Source organism: Capricornis sumatraensis, chromosome 15 (genome assembly GCF_032405125.1).
Source record: "Capricornis sumatraensis isolate serow.1 chromosome 15, serow.2, whole genome shotgun sequence".
Lineage (NCBI taxonomy): Eukaryota > Metazoa > Chordata > Mammalia > Artiodactyla > Bovidae > Capricornis > Capricornis sumatraensis.
Genome location: NC_091083.1, coordinates 11,637,168 through 11,663,829, shown reverse-complemented (window position 1 = coordinate 11,663,829; position 26,662 = coordinate 11,637,168). Strand labels below are relative to the sequence as shown.

The following is a 26,662-nucleotide window of genomic DNA, read 5'->3' as shown; positions in this document are numbered from 1 at the left end:
TCAAGAACCAACAGTTAAAACTGGACATGGAACAACAGACTGATTCCAAATTAGGAAAAGTGTATGTCAGGTTGTATCACCCTGCTTATTTAACTTATATGCAGAGTACATCATGCAAAATGCCAAGCTGGATGAAGCACAAGCTGGAATCAAGATTACCAGGAGAAATATCAATAACCTCAGATATGCAGATGACACCACCCTTATGGCAGAAAGTGAAGAAGAACAAAAGAGCCTTTTGATGAAAGTGGAAGAGGAGAATGAAAAAGTTGACTTAAAACTCATTCAGAAAACTAAGATCATGGCATCCAGTTCCATCACTTCATGGCAAATAGATGGGAAAACAATGGAAGCAGTAACAGACTTTATTTTGGGGGGTTCCAAAATCACTGCAGATGATGACTGCAGCCATGAAATTAAAAGATGCTTGCTGCTTGGAAGAAAAGCTATGACCAACCTAGACAGCATACTCGAAAGCAGAGACATTACTTTTTCAACAAAGGTCCATCTAGTCAAAGCTGTGGTTTTTCCAGTGGTCATGTGTGGATGTGAGAGTTGGACTATAAAGAAAACTAACCGCAGTAGAATTGATGCTTTTAAACTGTGGTGTTGGAGAAGACTCTTGAGAGTCCCTTGGACTACAAGGAGATCCAACCAATCCATCCTACTGGAAATCACTGACTATTCACTGAAAAGACTAACGATGAAGCTGAAACTCCAATACTTTGGCCAGCTGATGTGAAGAACTGACTCATTGGAAAAGACCCTCATGCTGGGAAAAATTGAAGGCAGGAGGAGAAGGGAATGACAGAGGATGATATTGTTGGATGGCATTCCTGACTGGATGGACATAAATTTGAGCAAGCTTTGGGTTTGGTGATGGACAGGGAAGCCTGGCGTGCTATAGTCATGGGGTCACAAAGAGTGGGACACGACTGAGTGACTGAACAGAACTTATGCCCTAGTAGGGGACTGTTGCCTTCCAGGTTCAATAGCTTGGCCAGAATGAAGGGGCATTTAATCTGAGTTCGTTGCTAGACTGAGATACAGGTGAGGTAGTTAGAGTAGAAGGCAAGGCAAGGAGGAACTTGTGTTGGTGTGACCACCAGAGTTTACCCAGCTTGCTGTGATGGACCTTTGCTGCCAACAACGCTAGTACCGAAGCTCTTTCCTTCAGTTCTAACACTGTTCACTCCATTTTAAGTGGCATGCCTGAATAGTCAGAGCAAACTGTTTAACCATTGTCTGAATACCTTGACTATAGAACAGTGAGGAGAACCACTGAAGCACAGTAAGATATCTATATGATATGCATACATCAAAAAGTGAAAAATACAATGGAGTGGGTCATTTCTTTCCTCTCTTAGAAAATGATAACACACCCTCCAAGACTGCCCCAGTGATATCACCTTTTGCGGGACGCCTTCCCTAATCACACTGACATGTTGGCTTCATCTTTTCTGCTTCTATTTTCCTGTATTAAGAACCTTTCTGGTTCTTATAAATTAATGTGTAAATAAATACTTACATTAATACTTCAGACTGCACTTGGCTATAAGAATCATTCCTACTTCAGTGTCAAGACTAGTATACAACAGGTGATCAATACATGCTGTTGATTGAGGAAGAGAAAAAGGGAAGAAGGGAAAAAGGAAGAGGGAAGGAGGAAAGAAAGAAGGAAGAGAAGAAGGAGGGAGGGGCAATGGTAGGCTGGCTCAGTATGTAGCTGCATGTTGTCAGACCTGGCCTGGCCCCTGGTCCCTCCACCTTCTGGCCCCCTCCTTCTGAACCTCCTGATGGGCCCTAGCAGGCTCATCCACCTGCAGTGACCATGACCAATCACCCTGACACAGTCAGATCTTAAGCCTTATCTTCCATATTTCAGCATTGCATCCCTTTCTCAAGATCTACTCCTGAGACTGGGTCCCCACCTGACCAACAAGGGGAAATCTGCTGAGTTTCTTTCACTGTGCTGGTATCCCTCCATCTGCTGAGCAGCAGCTAGCAGGCTAACTCACTGCCCAACAAGCTGGACTGACTCTCATGAGGGGCCACCTCCAACACCATACCTGCTTTAACAGGACTTGGTCCCTCACTGCAGACCACTCTCCAAGATCTACCCCCCGCATGCCTAAGGCCGAGCCAGATCTCAAGATATAACAAGAGTGAATCACACAATCTCCACAGGGATTCCATTCTGTAGGTGGAGGGTGAATAAGAGGTGTTCCACTCTTCCTGTGAATGTTGAGAAGGTATTTATGAAAGCACTCCCACTTAGACACACTTGAAAAGCCCTTTCAATGTGTTGCTTTTTCATGCTAGGAATGCTTGGTTGAAAGGGTTTTTGTGAAAAATCTATTTTTCAGCATATCTGTTCTGCTTTTTTAAAGAAGAAATATGATACTTGAAGCCCATTCTATTGACATTAATGTATCATTTTAATTCAAAAGATCCATGCAAGGAAAATTCTTGGAACACCTGAAAGAACGTGGTGAATGATAACTGCTCAGACAACTCAGTCAAACAGGCACCATGACTGGTCACAGGTAAAGGTCTATGTTTATTGCCAAATCAATAATCAATACTAATAACATATGGAAAATTAGATTTCCAGTGGAAATTTGCTGCATGATGCAGGGAACTCAAGTTGGTGCTCTGTGACAACCTAGAGGGGTAGGATGGGGTAGGATTGGGAGGGAGATTCAAGAGGAATGGGACATTTGTATACCTATAACTGATTCATGTTTATGTATGGCAGAAATCAATACAATATTGTAAAGCAAACATCCTCCAATTAAAAAAAATAAATTAAAAAAATAATCAATACTGACACACAGTGGTTACTAAATTAGTATTTTGTCATTGAAAGTGAAAGTGTTAGTCACTCAGTCATGTCCAATTCTTTGTGACCCCATGGAATATACCCCACTAGGTTCCTCTGTCCATGGGATTCTTCAGGCAAGAATACTGGAGTAGGTAGCTATTTCCTTCTCCAGGGGTTCTTCCCAACCCAGGGACTGAACAAAGATCTCCCACCTTGCAGGAAGACTCTTCACTGACTGAACCACTTGGGGCTCCCAATTAGTTGTTACTAAGTTAGTATCTGTTGAATGAATGAGTGAACATGTGCTCATATGTGTGTTTGTATGTAGAAACATGATGGTGGAGTGGAGGTACTCTGATAGCATCTACTGTATGACACCAAACAGTTTTATGATTTTGCTCCTTTTGAGATGCATTTGACACCTCACCCTGTTAAAATCTCAGTCAGCGTGGTCACTCTGTCATGTCCGACTCTTTGCGACTCCGTGGACTGCAGCACGCCAGGCCTCCCTGTCCATCACCAACTCCAGGAGCTTACTCAAGCTCATGTCTATCGAGGCCCCTCTATTGACGGGTACAAGAAAAGCAAGAAGCCTTTGGAGGTAGAGAAGAGCATTATATACGCTGTGTTCTCATTCTAGAAAAGCAGCTTTCCCACGCATTCCATCTGGGGCTGAGAGTTTATTTAGCGGTAGCTGCTTATGCCTAGAGTTTTTAAAATTAACCTGTCACAGAAGTACCTCAAGGATAAGGTCTAGAATCACAGTATTGATACAAATATATGCTACGTCTATACATATGTATATATATGTGTGTATAATTAAAAAGGAGTCCTACAAATTTATGCATATAAAAAGTCAACCTTAAATTGCTACTCTGTAAGAAAATGTCATTTAAAATGTCTAACATTATGCCTCAGGCTTCAGTACTCAGGAGCTTTTGACAGCCTAAAAGGAAGCAAATCCCATAAACCAGGTCTTGTTTGGGTTCTATCAGCAGATTCCAATTCTATGTTAATTACTGTGACAATAAAAAGGAAAGCTATTATCTAAACTAAGAGATTTTACTTTTTGTTCTAGTATGTTACATAATGTTCTGAAAGGAAATCAAGGAAGTGTCCTTTTAATTCTGCTTTTTTCTTTATAATTCTGCTTCTTGACATAATTTAAGACTGGCTCCAAAGGTCTTTTTTTATTATATATTCCAAAAGTACAACATCATAGGGCTTTGTGCATGGAAAACATGCTTCTTACAGATGAGTGACTGGGCATTTAAAATGCAATGTGCTCTCAGACTAAACATCAAATACACAAAAAAAGGTATATGAATCTGGATGACAGTCCACAGGTACTGGAAGAGAGGGCTACTGTATGTACTTTCAAAGTGTCAACGGATCTTAAGCCCTGTAAAAATAAGCCAGGGAAAGCATCATCTGTTTCTCAGCTGCATGCTTCCCTTTCCTCTCCTTAATTTTTCCAGATGTAAACACGCACCTACGTGTACACAGAAAAGGCAAATCTAAAGATCAAAGTTCAGTTCAGTTCAGTTCATTTCAGTCGCTCAGTTGTGTCTGACTCTTTGCAACCCCATGAATCGCAGCACGCCAGGCCTCCCTGTCCATCACCATCTCCCGGAGTTCACTCAGATTCATGTCCATCGAGTCAGTGATGCCATCCAGCCATCTCATCCTCGGTCATCCCCTTTTTCTCCTGCTCCCAATCCCTCCCAGCATCAGAGTTTTGTCCAATGAGTCAACTCTTCGCATGAGGTGGCCTAAGTACTGGAGCTTCAGCTTTAGCATCATTCCTTCCAAAGAAATCCCAGGGTTGATCTCCTTCAGAATGGACTGGTTGGATCTCCTTGCAGTCCAAGGGACTCTCAAGAGTCTTCTCCAACACCACAGTTCAAAAGCATCAATTCTTCGGCGCTCAGCCTTCTTCACAGTCCAACTATCACATCCATACATGACCACAGGAAAAACCATAGCCTTGACTAGACGGACCTTAGTCGGCAAAGTAATGTCTCTGCTTTTGAATATACTATCTAGGTTGGTCATAACTTTTCTTCCAAGGAGTAAGCGTCTTTTAATTTCATGGCTGCAGTCACCATCTGCAGTGATTTTGGAGTCCAAAAAAATGAAGTCTGACACTGTTTCCACTATTTCCCCATCTATTTCCCCTGAAGTGATGGGACAGATGCCATGATCCTAGTTTTCTGAATGTTGAACTTTAAGCCAACTTTTTCACTCTCTTCTTTCACTTTCATCAAGAGGCTTTTTAGTTCCTCTTCAGTTTCTGCCATAAGGGTGGTGTCATCTGCATATCTGAGGTGATAGATATTTCTCCCGGCAATCTTGATCCAGTTTGTGTTTCTCCCAGTCCAGCTTTTCTCATGATGTACTCTGCATAGAAGTTAAATAAGCAGGGTGACAATATACAGCCTTGACATACTCCTTTTCCTATTTGGAACCAGTCTGTTGTTCCATGTCCAGTTCTAACTGTTGCTTCCTGGCCTGCATATAGATTCTCAAGAGGCAGGTCAGGTGGTCTGGTATTCCCATCTCTCTCAGAATTTTCCACAGTTGATTGTGATCCACACAGTCAAAGGCTTTGGCATAGTCAATAAAGCAGAAATAGATGTTTTTCTGAAACTCTCTTGCTTTTTCCACGATCCAGTGGATGTTGGCAATTTGATCTCTTCTTCCTCTGCCTTTTCTAAAACAAGCTTGAACATCAGGGAGTTCACGGTTCACATAGTGCTGAAGTCTGGCTTGGAGAATTTTGAGCATTACTTTACTAGCATGTGAGATGAGTGCAATTGTGCGGTAGTTTGAGCATTCTTTGGCATTGCCTTTCTTAGGGATTGGAATGAAAACTGACCTTTTCCAGTCCTGTGGCCACTGCTGACTTTTCCAAATTTGCTGGCATATTGAGTGCAGCACTTTCATAGCATCATCTTTCAGGATCTGAAAGATCTCCACTGGAATTCCATCACCTCCACTAGCTTTGTTCGTAGTGATGTTTTCTAAGGCCCACTTGACTTCACATTCCAAGATTTCTGGCTCTGGATTAGTGATCACATCATCATGATTATCTGGGTCATGAAGATCTTTTTTGTACAGTTCTTCCATGTATTCTTGCCCCCTCTTCTTAATATCTTCTGCTTCTCTTAGGTCCATACCATTTCTGTCCTTTATCGAGCTCATCTTTGCATGAAATGATCCCTTGGTATTGCTAATTTTCTTGAAGAGATCTCTAGTCTTTCCCATTCTGTTCTTTTTCTCTATTTCTTTGCATTGATCACTGAAGAAGGCTTTCTTATCTCTTCTTGCTACTCTTTGGAACTCTGCATTCAGATGCTTATATCTTTCCTTTTCTCCTTTGCTTCTCGCTTCTCTTTTCACAGCTATTTGTAAGACCTCCCCAGAAACCATTTTGCTTTTTTGCATTTCTTTTCCATGGGGATGGTCTTGATCCCTGTCTCCTGTACAATGTCACGAACTTCATTCCATAGTTCATCAGGCACTCTATCTATCAGATCTAGGCCCTTAAATCTATTTCTCACTTCCACTGTATAATCATAAGGGATTTGATTGAGAACATACCTGAATGCTCTAGCGGTTTTCCTTACTTTCTTCAATTTGAGTCTGAATTTGGTAATAAGGTGTTCATGATCTGAGCCACAGTCACTTCCTGGTTGTTTTGTTGACTGCATAGAGTTTCTCCATTTTTGGCTGCAAAGAATATAATCAATCCAATTTTGGTGTTGACCATCTGGTGATGTCCATGTGTAGAGTCTTCTCTTGTATTGTTGGAAGAGGGTGTTTGCTATGACGAGTGCACTTTCTTGGCAAAACTCATTAGTCTTTGCCCTGCTTCATTCCACATTGCAAGGCCAAATTTGCCTCTTACTCCAGGTGTTTCTTGACTTCCTACTTTTGCATTCCAGTACCCTATAATGAAAAGGACATCTTTTTGGGGTGTTAGTTCTAAAAGGTCTTGTAGGTCTTCATAAAACCGTTCAACTTCAGTTTCTTCAGCGTTACTGGTTGGGGCATAGACTTGGATAACTGTGATATCGAATGGTTTGCCTTGGAGATGAACAGAGATCATTCTGTTGTTTTTGAGATTGCATCCAAGTACTGCATTTCGGACTCTTTTGTTGACCATGATGGCTACTCCATTTCTTCTAAGGGATTCCTGCTCACAGTAGTAGATATAATGGTCATCTGAGTTAAATTCACCCATTCCAGTCCATTTTAGTCCGCTGATTCCTAGAATGTCAACGTTCACCCTTGCCATCTCTTGTTTGACCACTTTCAATTGGCCTTGATTCATGGACCTGACATTCCAGGTTCCTATGCAATATTGCTCTTTACAGCATCGGATCTTGCTTCTATCACCAGTCACATCCACAACTGGGTATTGTTTTTGCTTTGACTCCATCCCTTCATTCTTTCTGGAGTTATTTCTCCACGGATCTCCAGTAGCATATTGGGCACCTAATGACCTGGGGAGTTCCCCTTTCAGTATCCTATCATTTTGCCTTTTCATATTGTTCATGGGCTTCTCAAGGCAAGAATACTGAAGCGGCTTGCCATTTTAAATCGCAGATCAGTAATAGTATCAGTCCTGAATGGGAAACAAGAATGCTGTCTTTTCATTCGACCTTTGCACTTTATAGGCTGTGTGACCTTGAAGAAGTCACCAAATCTCCCTAAGTCGTATTTCTCTCAAGCATTAAAATAATAATAAACACCGATCTCACCTGTGCACTGTGTCAGAGACAGCGCTAGGTATTTACTATACCATTTCATTCTTCTCAGGCTTCCTTTTAGTTATTAGGTTAGGGGTCACCTGTCTGAATTCTGACCCATGAAACAAGCAGAATTGACACAAGCCATTCACGGACTGCTCTGTAAATACAACCCACAAGATCCACCAGCTCTCTCTTCCTATTTTGTGACTGGAGTCTCATATCACGTAGAGTAGGTGCAAGATAGCAAAACAACCTGAGACCCTGTTACCACTTGCAGCAGAGCCTGAGTAGGATAGCCATCAAGCTACTGAGGCTATGATGTGAGCAAGAAATGAGCCTTACTGATTTAAGCCATTAGAACAGTTTAATATAGCCTAGCCTGACTAACAAAAGCACTAAATAAGAAAATAAAATTCACTTGTTTTATATATCAATGTGCTATACAGCTATACAGGTTATTACTGTGAGCAATGATGGCAACCTTGTAAAAAGATTAATAGGACTTCTAAGATTTTTAGACAATATAAAGGCTTTCTGAAAGATACAGTCCAGTCACTACAGACCAGCCACTTCTTACTTCAGTTCAGTTCAGTTCAGTTCAGTTCAGTCACTCAGTCGTGTCCAACTATTTGCGACCCCATGAATCGCAGCATGCCAGGTCTCCCTGTCCATCACCAACTCCCGGAGTTCACTCAGACTCACGTCCATCGAGTCAGTGATGCCATCCAGCCATCTCATCCTGTCGTCCCCTTCTCCTCCTGCCCCCAATCCCTCCCAGCATCAGAGTCTTTTCCAATGAGTCAACTCTTCGCATGAGGTGGCCAAAGTACTGGAGTTTCAGCTTTAGCTTAAATATTATTATATATTTATATGCTCTTAATATATCTAGGAAATAGATACAAAGATGATCCATTTTACCAAGTATTTTAGCTGATATGACTAGGTAGTTGAAAGCCTATCACTTATGTTCTCTACAACGACACTAAGTTACATGAAGTTTCTGAAGATAGTGACCTCTGGCAAAGATGAAAATGCACACCTACATGAAATGATTCTCTCACTTTAAAACCAAAACTGAGAGGATGATTGTAACCATATTTTCAATCTCCTTTTAGGAGATGTCTTGCTAATAAGCACTCAAAAAAGAACAGCAAAATGCTAAGATTATGGTTAATACAATTTTGTATAGACTGAGTTTGTCTAAATTTCAAATACAACGTACACAAAATTGGAGGGAAGCTCTCCTGAGAACCTAAGAAAATGGTACTTAAGGTACCCTTATTATTTTTTATATGGTGCCAAATTTTCTTGATCAAATTGTTTAGTCAATCAAAAAACTATTTCCTTTAGAGATTTTTGAAGGGATATTAATTCAAGTCAGCAAAAGGAATCATTGATTAAATCCAAGAGTATTATATCAGTTCAAGTGTTCCTTATTGGATGATTATTAGCTGTTGCTGTACAAATATCACTGGCAGGATTAATAAGATCTCTCATAGAATCAAAAGGCCAAAAATAAGTTCAAAGAAGGCTAAAAATATTCCTTATATTTAATTTTTCAATGCAGCCTTCCAAAAATCAAACATGTATTTTAGAGCAATCTTGACATCTCCACAAGTGCATAAATGAATTTAAACCTGTCAACGACCTACTTTAATGAAAGAAATTACAGCCATCTTAAATACCTATAATTTATAATAATACTAAGCTGCTAATTTTGAAACTTAGAAATGAGAAATTATGGCAAATAAATGCATTTAGCAAAATCAGCCATCTAGAAGACTCAGGTATATTCTTCGGGTAAAGAAAAGCTGAGTTTGCCTATTCCTGAATGTCTTGCCATTGCTGAAAGTTTACAATATTTTCCAATATTTCCAATATCAGGCTGGAGGAGCCACAAGGAAATGCAGCCTAACTCACTAGAGTGAACTCTGTACACACCAGTTGTGTACATGTAGACTGAGACAAAGCAGATTGACAAGGGTGCTTGAACCAGCTGCCTGCCTCTCACAATGGCAGAGACTAGCCATTGCCTGCCAAAACCTCCACTTTCTCCTTCCTCCACAGAAAAGAGAGCACTGCTTTTTTTTTTTTTTTTTGATGAGCATATTGCTTCCTGGAATAAAACTATCTTATCCACGAATGAACATTATCAACTCAAGGATAATGTGGGACTTTAGTAAAGGTGCTCTAAGAAAACTGGCTTGATCTTGAAGGCCATCTTTTGTATTGTTGCTTTACCCCTTACTGTACCCCTGTCCAGTAGCCTTCATGGACCCTGAGTTCCACACAGTAGGAAGCAGACCATAAAAGTCAGAGCTTGAGTGCTTGATGACAGGATGGGATTATCACACAGTTGGTCTAGCCTACATCTAGGCTACTTTTAGGAGAGACAGAAATATATTTCTATCTCTTTTAAGTCACTATTATTGTGGGGTTTTCTGCTATGGGCCGCTAAAATTTAACTTATATAATTAGTTAATTCATTTTTCTTTAGCCAAGAACCATAATAGTCTGGATTTGTACATGTAGACTCAACTTTAACATTTTTAACATTTTAACTACTATTTAACGGTAGTAGCCCAATTTGTAAAAATACTAATATGTCATGTGAGAAAATCAGCATTATGAATGAATTATTTTAATGCTTCTTTCATATAAGAAACCTAGAGATAAAAGTTTAGCAGAAAACCAGTAAATCCTTAAGGAACTTTTCCCTTCTAGTTCCCAAAGAATACCAAAAAAGAAGTAGGACAATGAGAAACCTTGCATATATTTTCTAAGGAAATTTGTGGAAGATGAAAAATATTTTGCTACAGAATGTACATTGACATGATAATATGAAGAGCACTTTCTAGTTTAAACTGTTTTCTATCATTTCTATTTCCAACATTCTGTTTTTAAAGATCTATTGATTCAAATATGAGAACAATGGTTAAAATTTTAATTTTTTAATAAAATTCACACTGAAAACTTCTAGTGATGATTAATAAAGGATTATATTTCTTAAAAGTTCAGGATCAAGTAAACAAGTTCCAATTTGTTTGTTGAAAACCTAAAGCTCTGTATAATCATGTCTACTCCAACCATGTACATGAAAAGAAGGAGCAAGAGGAAGAAGGAGAGAAAATAAACCTATTTATGTCCATCTGGGCCCTAAATGAAAAGGACCCCATTCTATTGTATATGTTTTTCCTACCTCACTATGTAATATAGACTGGGGCTAGGAATACTTTCACCTTTCAACCTAGAAATAAAAAGCATATTTTATTTTTATTCCAAGAATTTAGTATCAGAAAAGAATTCCTAGTACAGGAATCTCTCTCTTCCTCATCTCACTTTGATCTCTTTCTCTTTCTCCTCTAAAAAGGAAGAAAGAAAAAGCAAAATGTCAATACTAATTTCTTTTTTTATTTTTCACAGTAAGTTGCTGATATAGGAAGCCCTCAGGCTATAAACATTTTTTTAGTCGTTATGATGAAGAAAGAAAAAACATAGGTTTCCATATGCACTGTTTCAGAACTCACAGTGCAAGTGACTCTTTAAAAAAAGTAATTCTATCTTGCAATCACTATGGAAAACAGTATGGAAGTTCCTCAAAATAACTAAAAATAGAGTTGCATATGATCTAGCAATTCTACTCCTGGGCATATATCTGGAAAAAATTATAATTCAAAAAGATGCATGTACCCCTACCTTCATAGCAGCACTATGTACAATGACCAAGAAATGGAAACAACCTTAATGTTTACTGAAAGAGGCATGGGTAAATAAGGTGCGGTATATATATACACAATGGAATATTACTCAGCCAAGTCACTTGCAGCAACATGGATGGACCTAGAGATTAGCATTCTAAGTGAAGTAAGTCAGAAATAGAACGACAAATGCCATATGACATCACTTATATGTGGAAACTAAAATATGACACAGATGAACTTATCTACAAAACAGAAAGAGATTCACAGAAACAGAACAGACTTGTGGTTGAAAACACTGAATAAAAGTGGGAGGGTGGATTGGGAGTTTAGGATCAGCATTCGCAAACATTCTGTCGCTGTTGTCTGGTCACTCCGTTGCGCCCCACTCTTTGCGACCCCGTGAACTGCACCAGGCTCCTCTGTCCATGGGATTTCCCAGGCAAGAATACTGGAGCGGGCTGCCATATCTTTCTCTAGGGGGTCTTTTCAACCCAGAGATTGAACCACATCTGCTTCATCTCCTTCATTGCAGGTGGATTCTTTGTCACTGAGCCACTAGGGAAGCCCACAAACTATTATACATAGAATGAATACACAAGATCCCACTGTTTAGTACAGGGAACTACATTCAATATCCTGTGATAAAACATAATGGAAGAAGAAAATATATGTGTGTACACACACACATGGGGGGCATGGCAACCCGCTCCAGCGTTCTTGCCTGGAGAACCCCATGGACAGAGCAGCCTGGTGGGCTGCAGTCCTTGGGGTAACAGAGTTGTATGTGCCTGAAGCGACTTAGCACACACACATATATACACAGGTATAAGTGAATCACTCTGCGATACAGAAGAAATTAACACATTTTAAATCAACTATAATTCAATAAAGTAATTCTTTTAAAGTGACTCTACTATCTCCTATATGTGTATTCATCTCACTAGCTTACTGCTGCTATAGCTTAAGCCAAAGGTAGAAACACAAGGCTTCATGAGAAGAACAACAGTATTCTGCATATTTTGAAGTCAGTTAAAATAACATTCAGGTAAACCCAAGATATTTCTGTTATGAATTATTCTCTGGAAGATTATAATTTACATGGTTAATGAATATATAGCAAAACTAATTTTGTTAAAGTATCATGGAACTTACTAAACATCTTATGGTTGGTGTAGTAATAAAATATATTTTAAGTGATATTGAGGACTTACCACCTCCACCTCCAAGAAGACTGGCATTTGCTGTTTAAAAGAAAACAAACAAAAGATGTTAAATAATATATTAAAATATGTTTATGCCAGAGTATTCCAATAAAAAGTTGGTAATGATCATGCTATACATATACACACACACATATATCACAATAGGTACTTTCATATAAAGATACAGTCTTTGTTTTATGAAGAATGAAAATGTAAATATTCACTACTTGTATCTCCTTTTTCTCTTCAAATGACTATTTTTACAATGTTCTTACACCTAATAAAATAAAATACATATTATGATCCTTTTATTACCATTCTGTATCTAAAGTAACCTTCTGTTTTCTCCATTTTATCAAGTAGAGATATAACAATGTTACTTAAGCAATTTCAATAATTTCAAAGGATAATGTAACAAAAAAGTATAATGATAAATTTAATTAAATTAAATACCATCAAATAAAGTTATCTCAAGTTACTCTGCTATAAGAATGAACTTAAATAGCAACAGATTTATTCTTTTGTGCATTAATTTTTTGTTTGTGGGAAAGAAACACATTTTAAATATTTTTGTAAAACAATGATTTGTCATTTCATATCCATTTATCTATTAATCTAGCCCACACAATTATAGAAGTCAAACAATAAGCAAAATATGAAACAATTCCATTTAAAGAGGTCAAATTTTCAGAAAGTTCCATGGCAATTTTTTGCTGAACTATTAAGCAGCCTTGCTGCTGCTGCTAAGTCGCTTCAGTCGTGTCTGACTCTGTGTGACCCCATAGACGCAGCCCACCAGGCTCCGCCATCCCTGGGATTCTCCAGGCAAGGACACTGGAGTGGGTTGCCATTGCTTATGCCTATGATAATCTAGCCACTGCAAAAATCAGAAAACAGAACTCTTGGAGCAACATAAAGTATGTAGTAACCAAGGTGTCTTTCTTCGTGGAGAAATCTGAGCTACCAAAAGATTATAGAAATCATTTAAGAAGAAATACTAGGAATCTTTAACTTGAATTTTAGTGCGATATCCACAGACCATGCACTGGCCTGGTAAGAGAAGGAAATATCAGAGTGTTAATGATTTCATCAATTAAAAAAATGGAACATCTTAAGAATAAATGCCTATATCCATAAGTGATGGTTTGTTAATTATTGCAACACTAAAGAGAACATTATAAAAATGCATGGAGAACAAACACCTTTGAAGGTTTTCTCAGTATGTCAATATTAGAGCATCAAATCTTATTTCATATGATCTTCCAAGTACAGGGCCATCTATTAATAATAATAGCTGCTCTTGGCTTTCCCTCACTGCTTTCATCACAAATATGGACTGAGTAGCAATCCCATTAGTCAAACAAAACTCACTTCAGATATTACAAGTCATCTGCCACTGTGTCAACTCAGAGCCCTCAAATCCTTCTGACTTCACAATGAAAACATGTAATATTTACTTAGATGGTATCCAGGACTTAATATTTTCCCAAAATCAAACTGTGCTAAAGTGGCAACTTGCTGAAGAGGCATGAAGAAAGATGTTATCAATTCTTTTTTTTTTAATTATTTTTTTTAATTGGAGGCTAATTACTTTAAAATATTATAGTGGTTTTGCCATACATTGACATGAATCAGCCATGGGTGTACATGTGTTCCCCATCCTGAACCCCCTCTCCCACCATCCTCCCCATCCCATCCCTCAGGGTCATCCCAGTGCACCAGCCCTGAGCACCCTGTCTCATGCATCAAATCTGGACTGGCAATCTATTTCACATATGATAATATACATGTTTCAATGCTATTCTCTCAAATCATTACCAATCATTATCTTGGGCCCATACCCTTTAGTGGATGGGGGAAATCTCATGATGTCTATTGGCAAACCCAAACACTTTCTAAAAATCTTAACTACATGAATTTTTAAAACTGTATGGCATTTCACACTTCTGCTGATTTTTTATTTTTAAATCTGACTGAGAACTCCGTCCTTGTCTATAGCTTTTCCAGATCCCTGAAACTCCATCTGTTGTCCTCCAATTTATACATATTCATTCATAAAAAAACTTATTTCCAACAACAAACAACAATAGTAATGAAGAGTAGCTTTACACTCAAATTATCGTGCCCAGAATCACAATAACACAATGTAACCTATTTTTCCCCAATGCTTTGCTTAATAAAGGTAGAGTTTGCCTGTTTGGAGAGCACAGACCAAGTCCCATCTGTTTAATCAGGCACTTGTCCAATAGATGTGGGTGGATGAGTGGGAGTAGGTGTAGGAACTGGAATTCCAGGTTTGGAGGACCATCAAGTCCATTTATCTCAGATGTGTGCTCGTGTCTAGATGAGCATTTCTGGTTACACTTTTAATATCAACATAGAAATATTTCATAAAATTGTGGCATCTACAAAGTGCACAATCATTTTTAAGATAATTTCATGTGCATTACCATTCACGTAATAGAATCTTAATTTAAGCTGCTTAAATATATTCAAATCAAATTCAAAGCAATTCTAATAACTATAATCCTGATAATGATTTATCTAAAGAATCCATCAAATTTAAGTCTATTTTATCAACTTCTGTTCTCTAAAATTTAAAAAATAAATGCTTTTTCTTCAGTAAAAGTGACATGCATATGTGCTCAGGCACTTCAGTCATGTCCAATTCTTGTAACGCTATGGACTATAGTCTACAAGGCTCCTCTGTCCATGGTATTCTCCAGGCAAGAATACTGGAGTGGGTTGCCATGCCCTCCTGCAGGGGATTTTCCTGACCCAGGGATCAAAACCACAGCTCCTGCATTACAGGTGTATTCTGCATTACAGGTGTATTCTTTGCCACTGAGCCATAGGGGCAAAAGTGGCAAAAGTGACATAACTGTAGGCAAATAAAAGTGAATCTTTAGTATGATTTCTATTATTGTATCTTTACAAAGCACCCTATATGTAATATAACTGATTTTCAATATTTATCGATCAGATGGATTAAGAGCATTTCGTCCATTTCACAAAAGTGAAAATGACTTTTGTGTGTCTGAAATTAACAGTCATTTAATTTTTACTTAATTACTTCCAATAAATTGAGGTATATCCCAATTAGATAGGAAGTTCTTAAAGATAAGATTTGAGTTTAATAGTTTGGTTTGCATATAATAAGCTCTCAATATGTGTTTCGGAGAAGGCAATGGCACCCCACTCCAGTACTCTTGCCTGGAAAATCCCATGGACGGAGGAGCCTGGTAGGCTGCAGGCGAGGGGGTTGCTAAGAGTTGGGCACAACTGAGCGACTTCACTTTCACTTTTCACTTTCATGCATTGGAGATGGAAATGGCAACCCACTCCAGTATTCTTGCCTGGAGAATCCCAAGGACAGAGGAGTCTAGTGGGCTGCCATCTATGGGGTCGCACGGAGTTGGACACAATTGAAGCGACTTAGCAGCAGCAGCAGCAATATGTGTTTTGTAATAGTCAGATAATTGGCAGATTTAATCCTTTTTCTTTATTGACATAGAAGACAGGTTTTGTTTACTGAAGTATCTAGAAAGAGAAAACTTTGGTCCTTTTTCTTTTTGTAAAATCAAAGGCCGCTAAGGAAACTCCTATACTTTATTTAGAAATAGTGATTAATAATGTACTGAAACTAGCATAACATTACTAACCAACTATACTTCAATATAAATTGAAACGTTTTTTTAAAGAGTATATGAAATATGTTTATATATTTATGTCCCTATCTAAGTCCCATGTTGGAGGGAATTTTGGATATGCCTCTTGTTATTCCTTGAGTTTCACGGGGAAGAAAATTAAAAAAGGAACTAAGAAAGCTTGAAATTGATAAGCATGACGCTGCTGCATCCAGAATATTTAAAAATGGCCTCGCTGAGCATGCCAGTACCATGGCTTAGCTGGTCAAAGCGCCTGTCTATTGAACAGAAGATCCTGGATTCAAATCCCAGCAGTGCCTGGGACAGTATGTTACTGAGCTTCCTATGTGTACAGTGGTAAAGAACCCACTTGTCAGTGCAGCAGATGTAAGAAACACAGGTTTGATCCTTTGTCGGGAGATCCCCTGGAGTAGGAAATGCCAACCCCATTTCCCTGAGCACGCTTTCTAAGTAACCAGCACTAACTTCTTTCATATTTTCCTAAATAAAATGCCCCTGTTACCAGAAGAGGTAGAGGAAAAAAATCAAGCTTCAGTAATTGTCTCAAAGATCAATTCAATCAAAAACTAAAATAAAGCATTACAATTAATGAATCTATTATAGTTTTTCCTCCCACAATAACAACTCAGCGAAATGAATAGTTTCACGACTTAGAAAGTAAAAACAGCACTGAACGTAAATTGAGTAAGAGTTTCCAAAATCTAATTTCAAGTGACAAATATGAAGAATTTATTTATAATACCCTAGGCAAATGATTATTTTTTGAAGTTTATGAGAAACTGCTTTATTCCATTTAAACTCGGTTTTGATTTTTTTCATTGAAATTATCAAATTATACACAAGTATAAATATTCATTGTAAAACTATCAAAACCAAAAAATAATTAAGAACAAAGCAGGAATCTTTTTCATAGGATAATTAGCCTACATGAAAAATAATCATGCTAATAGACATTAGCATCACTCTTTTTGGTTTTCTCAAGATATAAATGGAATATTACACTATAGTAAGTTCAGTTCAGCCGCTCAGTAGTATCCGACTCTTTGCCACCCCACGGACTGCAACACCCTATACTGCAACACTACAGTCGTCTTCCTTTAAAAAAATTCCTAAATGACCCTCTTCTACATGTGTGTGTCTTTTTAAGAATATAATTAGAATTAAATTGTGGATCAAATGATGAAAAATACAATTACTATATTTGTAGTCATATCACTGGAGGTTCCTAGATGCGAAATAGGCCATGACATTATTAAAAATACAAGACAAAGCTTTAATTTATTAGATACTTACAACACTATTCCTCCTAAGATGTCAAATCCTTTGCAGCCTATATAAGGTAATAAAAAGGATACTGAACTAAGAACTGAGAGCCAGATAACCTCTATTTTAACTCTAGTTCAGTAACTAAATAGCAGGTGAATTGAGCAAATCATAGTCAAAACTATCTACTTTTCTTCTTTCATTTGGAAATTTAGAATCAATCAGGGATGGCAAACAGGTTTTAAACAATTCAGATTCATTAATGACGAGAGACTGTCTGCCCCTCTGATTGGAGAAGGATTCGGAGGCTAACCCCAGGCTCTGCTGGAAAGAGAGCCACGATTAATTAATAACGCTGGTCATGGTCAGAGGAGGATAGGAAGAATTAAAAGACAGTACACATGCCATATATTGAGGATCTCTGGATCTGAGGACTTCTTTTAGATTTGACGGTTTTGATGTAATCAAATTCGATTCAATAATCTTGAAAAACAAAACTGCTAATCTAATATGCACCATCATTGTACCTTAACATGGATAATAGTTCCTGTGTTTCCAAGTCTGAAATAATTCAGTCTGTGAAACAGTCCATAGCTGGATGAAACAATCCATATCCACTGTGAGTCAAACTGGCCTGATAAGTGTTTGGAACATTTTTTTTTATTGCACTTGCCCAATAATTTCTATTATCTGTATTTAGTAATTGTTTATTTTCCCACTCCATTTCTACCTCCACCCAAGACTATCTGTCAAATAAGCAACAGCCTGAGAGACTAGTCTTTAAACATTGATTAAATCTATTTGTTCAGGGTTTTTGTTTGCCTTTCATCATTATAAAGAAAATTATAGTTGCTTTCATCCTGACAGGATCCTGACCACCTAGTTTAGCTTATTTATTCTGCTTTCTTATTACAACAGAGCACACAGGATGTCAAAACGATTGCCAGCAAAAAAATTTCCCCAGGGGCTCTACTTAAAACACCACTTCATTCACAACATGTTATCCTAAAAAATACAAAAGCCAAAATATCACCCTTTAGAATGGTACACATCACAGTCCCTTGATTTTGAAACTCAAAGTAGGAAGGGATAAAAACACCTGTTGAGATGAAAATCCTAAACACGTGCATGACTCTAGAACCGCTTTATACAGGGAGCAACCAACTCAACTGACAGCTGTAGAAATACAATCTACACAGACAAATATAGCTATCAATTTGGCAACAGCTCTCTGTTAATGTTTTTCCAGATTTACACCTTCTAAACAAAATCAAGACTGCCACAAGTTTGGGGCAATGCTGTAATTTCCTTCCTTGAAGCTCACAGGGAGAGAAAATTAATAGGCTTAACCATTTCACATGTAGAAACCAGTCATAAACATATGATGGATAATTTACATGTCATACAATGCAGAATTCAAAAGAACTCTTCATTATTCCAGGGTCTGTGTGGGTTGGATAAGCTATAACCCACCTTGAAGCCAAAAATAGAATACCATAAGTCCTACTATGGATAAATAGGTGGAAGGTCATCAGGAATTGGAAAACTTACTTGAGAGTATTAACAAATGAAACAAAATGGAATTATTCTTGTTGAACTATAAGAGAGGAGCTAGAGCCATCCTGTTTTGCCAATATGATGTCACCAGCTATCACTCTGGGTGCTCAGACTTCTAGGAATAATGCAGCATGGGAATAAAACTACTTATTTTGTCCAACTCCTTCATTTTACAAAACTGGAAAGATAAAGAGAATCAGAGATGTTAGGTAACTTGTCTAGGATCAGGCCTAGGAGAAGAACCTACGATCTACTATACAATATTGCCAATTTCAAATTGGAAATATATATGCACATACATATGTATATATGATTGTTGTTGTTTGCTTGTTCCTCGGAAATCACATTCAAAGATGGTAACAGAATGCAATGTGCGTGGGGTCTACCAAATGTTAGCCTATTGAAGATCGCCTAACTTAACTATTAAAGAATAAACTAAAGCATTGGCAGTTTCTACAGCTTCACAGTTCAATACAGAAATAAGAGAAATCAGTGCACGCTTCTATTAACATGTACCATCATCCTTCTTGCCACTGTGCTCTGAATCAGTTGTAATTTTGAGAATGATAACACTGGCTCGGTTACAAAACTGGGATTACTCGAGTAACCCAATCTGGGCTTTCCAAAGAGTGAACAAACATGTCAAAATAGGGGGCTGGGGGAAAGAGTTCAAATGTACATTAGCTTTGTAGTTGTAATGATACCAGACACTTGAACAGAAGTTTTTAACTTGTCTTTCACAAGGAAGATTTTGATTGCAAATGAAGTCTCAATTTGAAAAACAGAAGATGCACTTATTTGAAAGAATATGATACACTTTATCCTAATGATAATATAAGCCTGAACATGCACTCTCATTTATACACTTCTCAGAAAGACTAACTTGTTTTAATAAAACCAGAGAGGACCTTTTTTAAAAAAAACTGTTTTACAAAGTTTCTTTATTTCATCTTTCTTAAAATATTATGGAATCTTTATTTCTCCCTGATAATGAAACAGCAAATGAGTTTTTATAAAAGGTTTATTTTAGCTTACATTTTAATTTAAACCAATAAGACAAAAGAATAATTTTGTCATAGTAAATAAATTGAAAGCTTGAGACAAAGAACCTCAAATTTAAAGGATTTGGGGTTAAAGGAAAGGAATAGGATTGCTACCTTGAGAACAGTTATGAGGCTCTAATATCCATAAAGGTAAATGCCATATTTGTTGGTATCGACGGTACCATACACAGTTCTTAGTAAAGTTAGGGACTGAATAATTACCCCTTAAAAACACAACTAACAGAATGAATGTAAGACAGGGGAATGAGAGGAGGGGAAAGCGAAAGTCATATTTTTGGGACAGATGAGAGAGTTACAATAACACATAGTGACTCCTTCACAATTTCACAGCAAAGTGAGGCTCTGCCAGGAGGGAACCACACAGATTGAGGCCCAATTCCAGACTCTATCACTGTCCTTGAGAAGTTCTTAAAACTCTAATTGATTATTTAATTACTTGTATTAATCAGCCAGTTGGTAAAATAACGGTCTCCTCTCCTGTCAATCCAATTCTGGGCTATGCCCTCATCAGAGTTTGGGGAAGAAAGAAGAAATTCTGCACAGAAGAGATTCAGGAAGAAGGGTATCTCCAAATTATAAATATATTTAAGTCTGCCTTTGGGCTTAGGTCAATTTAAAAATAAATCTATATGTCTGTAAAGAAAATGGATGGCATTATTTTGCATATTCTAACACTTCCATCTTCTGGATTATTTTGATGATTTGGTTTTAAAATAATGTTACTTTAAGGCAGATAATTTTTATTTTCTCTTCAAGACCCACTCTATACAGCTGCCCCTGTTTTCTGCCCAGTGATGTAACTATACAAATGGCATCAGTGGGTCCTCTGGCTCTGGTGAATTCAGTCAATAGGGAGCCCTGTTAGTACCTTGTGGGAGAGCTGAGAATGAGTTGTAGGTATTCATTTTCCTGGTTCTCCTCCTGTAAGATTATCTTGACCTGACAATGTCCCTTGAACAAAGGTCATTTAGTTCATAACATGACTTCCTTTCCTTTTGGGTTCTGATATTTCTCCCTCTACTTACCTCTTTGAGCTTAGAGTTGTAACAGCTGTGCTGTTGGTAGCCTTTGGTTCCTGAACAACCCCTTGAGTTTCTCCTATACCATATCTATCACCAACTGTTGTACTTATTTCTCTTATTAAAAAGCTGCCCAGTATCCTAATTTGACTATGCCAAGGCTCCTGTTGGGAATTTGATTGAACAGATATGGTTTATACAAATTGGTCACAACTGAAGGCTACCCTAAATCAGACAGACTAACTTTCTTAGTGAGAATAGTTTAGGGAATTATCAATATACTAGTTTTCCTTATTAATTAAAAACATAAAACATATTTTTTTAAAAAAATAAAGGAATTTCCCCAGTGGTCCGAGAGTTAAGACTCCATGCTTCCACTGCAAGGGGCATGGGTGTGATCCCTGATCAGGGAACTAAGATCCTGCATGCCACAGTTCAGTTCAGTTCAGTGACTCAGTCATGTCCCATTCTTTGTGACCCCATGGACGGCAACACACCAGGCCTCTCTGTCCATCACTAACTCCTGGAGTTTACTCAAACTCATGCCCATTGAGTCAGTGATGCCATCCAACCATCTCATCCTCTGTCGTCCCCTTCTCCTCCTGCCTTCAATCTTTCCCAGCACTGAAGTGAAAGTGAAATCGCTCAGTTGTGTCTGACTCTTTGCGACCCCATGGACTGTCGCCTACCAGGCATCTCCGTCCATGGGATTCTCCAGGCAAGAACACTGGAGTGGGTTACCATTTCCTTCTTCAGGGGATCTTCCCGACTCAGGGATTGAACCTGGGTCTCCCGCATTAGAGGCAGATGCTTTAACCTCTGAGCCACCAGGGAAGCCTTAGGGTCTTTTCAAAATGAGTCACTTCTTTGCATCAGGTGGCTAAAGTATTGGAGTTTCAGCTTCAGCATCAGTCCTTCCAATGAATATTCAAGACTGATTTCCTTGAGGATGGACTGGTTGGATCTTCTTGCAGTCCAAGGGACTCTCAAAAGTCTTCTCCAACACCACAGTTCAAAAGCATCAATTCTTCAGTTCTCAGCTTTTTTTGTAGTCCAACTCTCACATCCATACATGACAACTGGAAAAACCATAGCCTTGACTAGACAGACCTTTGCTGGCATGCCACAAAGTATTGCCAAAAAGTTTTTATAAGAAGAAGTACTCATTTGAACACGTGGTAGTTTAGTCGCTAAGTCATGTCTGACTCTTCTGTGACCCTATGGACTGTAGCCTGCCAGGCATCTCTGTCCACAGGATTTCCCAGGCAAGAATACTAGAGTGGGTTGCTATTTCCTTCTCCAGGGGTACTTCCCAACCCAGGAATCAAACCCAGGTCTCCTGCACTGTAGGCAGATTCTGTACCAACTGAGCTACAAGGGAAGTCCATTTGAACATGTGAATTAACACATTTTTTAAACAATCTCAACTCCTGTTATGTTCTATTCTTTTCCATACTTTTATCCATATTCATATAAACATATACACATAATTGAACCTTCCTGGGATTATTGTTTAAAAAACAATGGATTCCACTATAAAAATCATTGCATTATAAAATTGTGCTATATAAAATTACTGCACTATAAAAACTATTGTGCAAGCCAATTTTCTAATGTATCAATATATCAAGGGCTCTAATTAATAAATGAGTATGTCAAGACTATATATTGTCTCACTGCTTATTTAATTTATATGCAGAGTACATCATGCAAAATGCTGGGCTGGATGAAGCACAAGCTGGAATCAAGATTGCCGGGAGAAATATCAATAACCTCAGATATGCAGATGATACCACCCTTTTGGCAGAAACTGACGAAGAACTAAAGAGCCTCTTGATGAAAGTGAAAGAGTAGAGTGAAAATGTTGGCTTAAAACTCAACATTCAAAAATCAAAGATCGTGGCATCTGCTCCCATCATTTCATGGCAAATAGATGGGAAAAAAATGGAAAGAGTGACAGAATTTATTTTCTGATCTCCAAAATCACTGCAGATCAGAGTGACTGCAGCCATGAAATTAAAAGACACTTGCTCTTTGATTAAAAAAAAAGCTATGACCTACCTAGACAACATATTCAAAAGCAGAGACATTACTTTGCCAACAAAGGTCCGTCTAGTCAAAGCTATAGTCTTTCCAGTAGTCACGTATGGATATGAGAGTTGGACGATAAAGAATTGTAAAGTAATTAGCCTCCAATTAAAATAAATAGATTTATAATAAATTTATATTAAAAATATAAAAAATGTTAATGTCATCTGAAAGAAAAAAAAAAAAAGAAAGCTGAGTGCCAAAGAATTGATACTTTTGAACTGTGCTGTTGGAGAAGACTTTTGAGAGTCCCTTGGACTGCAAGGAGATCAAACCAGTCCATCCTAAAGGAAATCAGTCCTGAATATTCATTGGAAGGACTGATGCTGAAGCTGAAACTCCAATACTTTGGCCACCTGATGCGAAGAACAGACTGATTGGGAAAGACCCTGATTCTGGGAAAGACTAAAGGCAGAAGGAGAAGGAGATGACAGAGGATGAGATGGTTGGATGGCATCACTGACTCAATGGACATGAGTTACAGCAAGCTCCAGGAGTTGGTGGTGGACAGGGAAGCGTGGCATGCTTCAGGGCATGGGGTTGTAAAGAGTGGGACATGACTGAGCAACTGAACTGAACTGATATAATAAAATAATTTATGATATACTATAATTTTCACTAATCTAGAACCAGACATCTTGGAATGTGAAGTCAAGTGGGTCTTAGAAAGCATCACTATGAACAAAGCTAGTGGAGGTGATGGAATTCCAATTGAGCTGTTTCAAATCCCGAAAGATGATGTTGTGAAAGTGCTGCACTCAATATGCCAGCAAATTTGGAAAAGTCAGCAGTGGCCACAGGACTGGAAAAGGTCAGTTTTCATTCCAATCCCAAGGAAAGGCAATGCCAAAGAATGCTCAAACAACCGCACAATTGCACTCATCTCACATGCTAGTAAAGTAATGCTCAAAATTCTCCAAGCCAGGCTTCAGCACTATGTGAAACGTGAACTCCCTGATGTTCAAGCTGGTTTTAGAAAAGGCAGAGGAAACAGAGGTCAAATTGCCAGCATCCGCTGGATCATGGAAAAAGCAAGAGAGTTCCAGAAAAACATCTATTTCTGCTTTATTGACTATGCCAGAGCCTTTGACTGTGTGGATCACAATAAACTCTGGAAAATTCTGAGAGAGATGGGAATACCAGACCACCTGACCTGCCTCTTGAGAAATCTGTATGCAGGTCAGGAAGCAAAAGTTAGACTGGATATGGAACAACAGACTGGTTCCAAATAGGAAAAGGAGTACGTCAAGGCTGTATATTGTCACCCTGCTTATTTAACTTCTATGCAGAGTACATCATGAGAAACGCTGGACTGGAAGAAACACAAGCTGGAATCAAGATTGCCAGGAGAAATATCAATCACCTCAGATATGCAGATGACACCACCCTTATGGCAGAAAGTGAAGAGGAGCTAAAAAGCCTCTTGATGAAAGTGAAAGAGGAGAGCAAAAAAGTTGGCCTAAAGCTCAACATTCAGAAAATGAAGATCATGGCATCTGGTCTCATCACTTCATGGGAAATAGATGGAGAAATAGTGGAAACAGTGTCAGACTTTATTTTTTTGGGCTCCAAAATCACTGCAGATGGTGACTGCAGCCATGAAATTAAAAGATGCTTACTCCTTGGAAGAAAAGTTATGACCAACCTAGATAGCATATGCAAAAGCAGAGACATTACTTTGCTGACTAAGGTCCGTCTAGTCAAGGCTATGGTTTTCCTGTGGTCATGTATGGATGTGATAGTTGGACTGTGAAGAAGGCTGAGTGCCGAAGAATTGATCCTTTTGAAGTGTGGTGTTGGAGAAGACTCTTGAGAGTCCCTTGGACTGCAAGGAGATCCAACCAGTCCATTCTGAAGGAGATCAGCCTTGGGATTTCTTTGGAAGGAATGATGCTAAAGCTGAAACTTCAGTACTTAGGCACCTCATGCAAAGAGTTGACTCATTGGAAAAGACTCTGATGCTGGGAGGGATTGGGGGTAGGAGGAGAAGGGGACGACTGAGGATGAGATGGCTGGATGGCATCACGGACTCGATGGACATGAGTCTGAGTGAACTCCGGGAGATGGTGATGGACAGGGAGGCCTGGCGTGCTGCGATTCCTGGGGTCGCAAAGAGTCAGGCACGACTGAGCAACTGAACTGAACTGATAATTTTCACAAATTTGAGTAAAGCCACTCCCTTATTGATGGCCACTAAGGTTTTTTCCAGTTCTGCCATTATATAAAAAGCTCTAGTAAAATCATATGTGTGTGTATTACTACATATTGATGCATCTATCTTATGGAACAATTTCTCCAAAGCATTTATGGATAACAGAAGATATGCATTTTTCAAACTTAATAATTTTTAAATTATTTTAAAATGCAAAATTTTAATAATTATTAAAACTTGCATATTAAAATAAATCAAAAATAGCAAAAATATAACATTCACAAGTATACCCTGGAAAGCACATAAAACTTTAATAATCAGAAGCAAAATGTCTTGACATGAAGATGAGTTTTACTGGACTGTCTCTGATTTAAATGTAAAATACATCAGTAAAAATTTCTCACTTACACTTGAAAAGATTTTCAGTCTGAATTTCTGATTGATTTCAAATATATAAATTTTAAAATGGCCTGTTTTTAATGTAAAAATAATAAATCCATCTCAACTGATGGTGAGCCTCTTTAAGCACTTTCTTTTTAGGTTTATTAGACACAAACCATGATAGGTCTTGAACTTCAAAGCAAACTAAAAACTTGGCTAGAAATGATTAGAAAGTTTCCTCCACTTTCTAATTAAATTATTTGCAGATTTAAAATATAAGTTTGGAATTTTAAAGATAAAGAAATTCAATAGATATTAACTCATTAGAAAGGGATGGAAGGGAAATTGATCAAAAACACACACAAAAATGTAAGAATTTCAAGGCTAAGTACAACTATTTCTTTTCTAAACTATTGTAGAATATGAGAATTTTCTCCAGCAAGCCAATTCTACTTACATTATGTTAAAGAAAATTCAATAGAACTATGTTTTCACTTACCAATCTAAACATATCATGTTAAAGCAACATCCTTCCTCCAGTTCGGTGAAGTCTCATTACACAGCTAAAGTGTGCAGATGACGGAGGAGCTGACCCAGCTTCCCGTTGATCCTGAAGTAATACCTAGATCATCAAGCAGCTCTGATCTAACTACTTGCACCAAACGTGGCCTTGTGACACGATCAACTTATGAAAACTTTAAAATGAGCTATTATATGATTCATTTCTATGAGGAAGTCATGCTCTGAATCACCAAGCCAGTGGACAAGCTGACACACATTTTAGTAACCTTATCAAGATAAAAAATATGCCCATTATCACAACCAACTTAAAAAACATATAAATAGATCATGATGACCATTTTCTAAGCATCTATTATTTATTAGGAACTGTTTAACAGTCAATCTGTATGGTATCTATCATCTTTTATTTTATTTTTTAATTTTTATTTTTACTTTATTTTACTTTACAATACTGTATTGGTTTT

General features: G+C 38.0%; 1 protein-coding gene across 1 annotated transcript in view; it reads right to left on the bottom strand.

Moving 5' to 3' along the window:
* The window catches only part of MACROD2 (mono-ADP ribosylhydrolase 2), a 2,306,040-nt gene that overhangs the window by 1,761,049 nt on the left and 518,329 nt on the right, over positions 1-26,662 (bottom strand). The window contains exon 4 of the mRNA XM_068987786.1: positions 12,494-12,523. Within this exon, the coding sequence (XP_068843887.1) occupies positions 12,494-12,523 (30 nt within the window). The remainder of the gene's footprint in view (positions 1-12,493; positions 12,524-26,662) is intronic.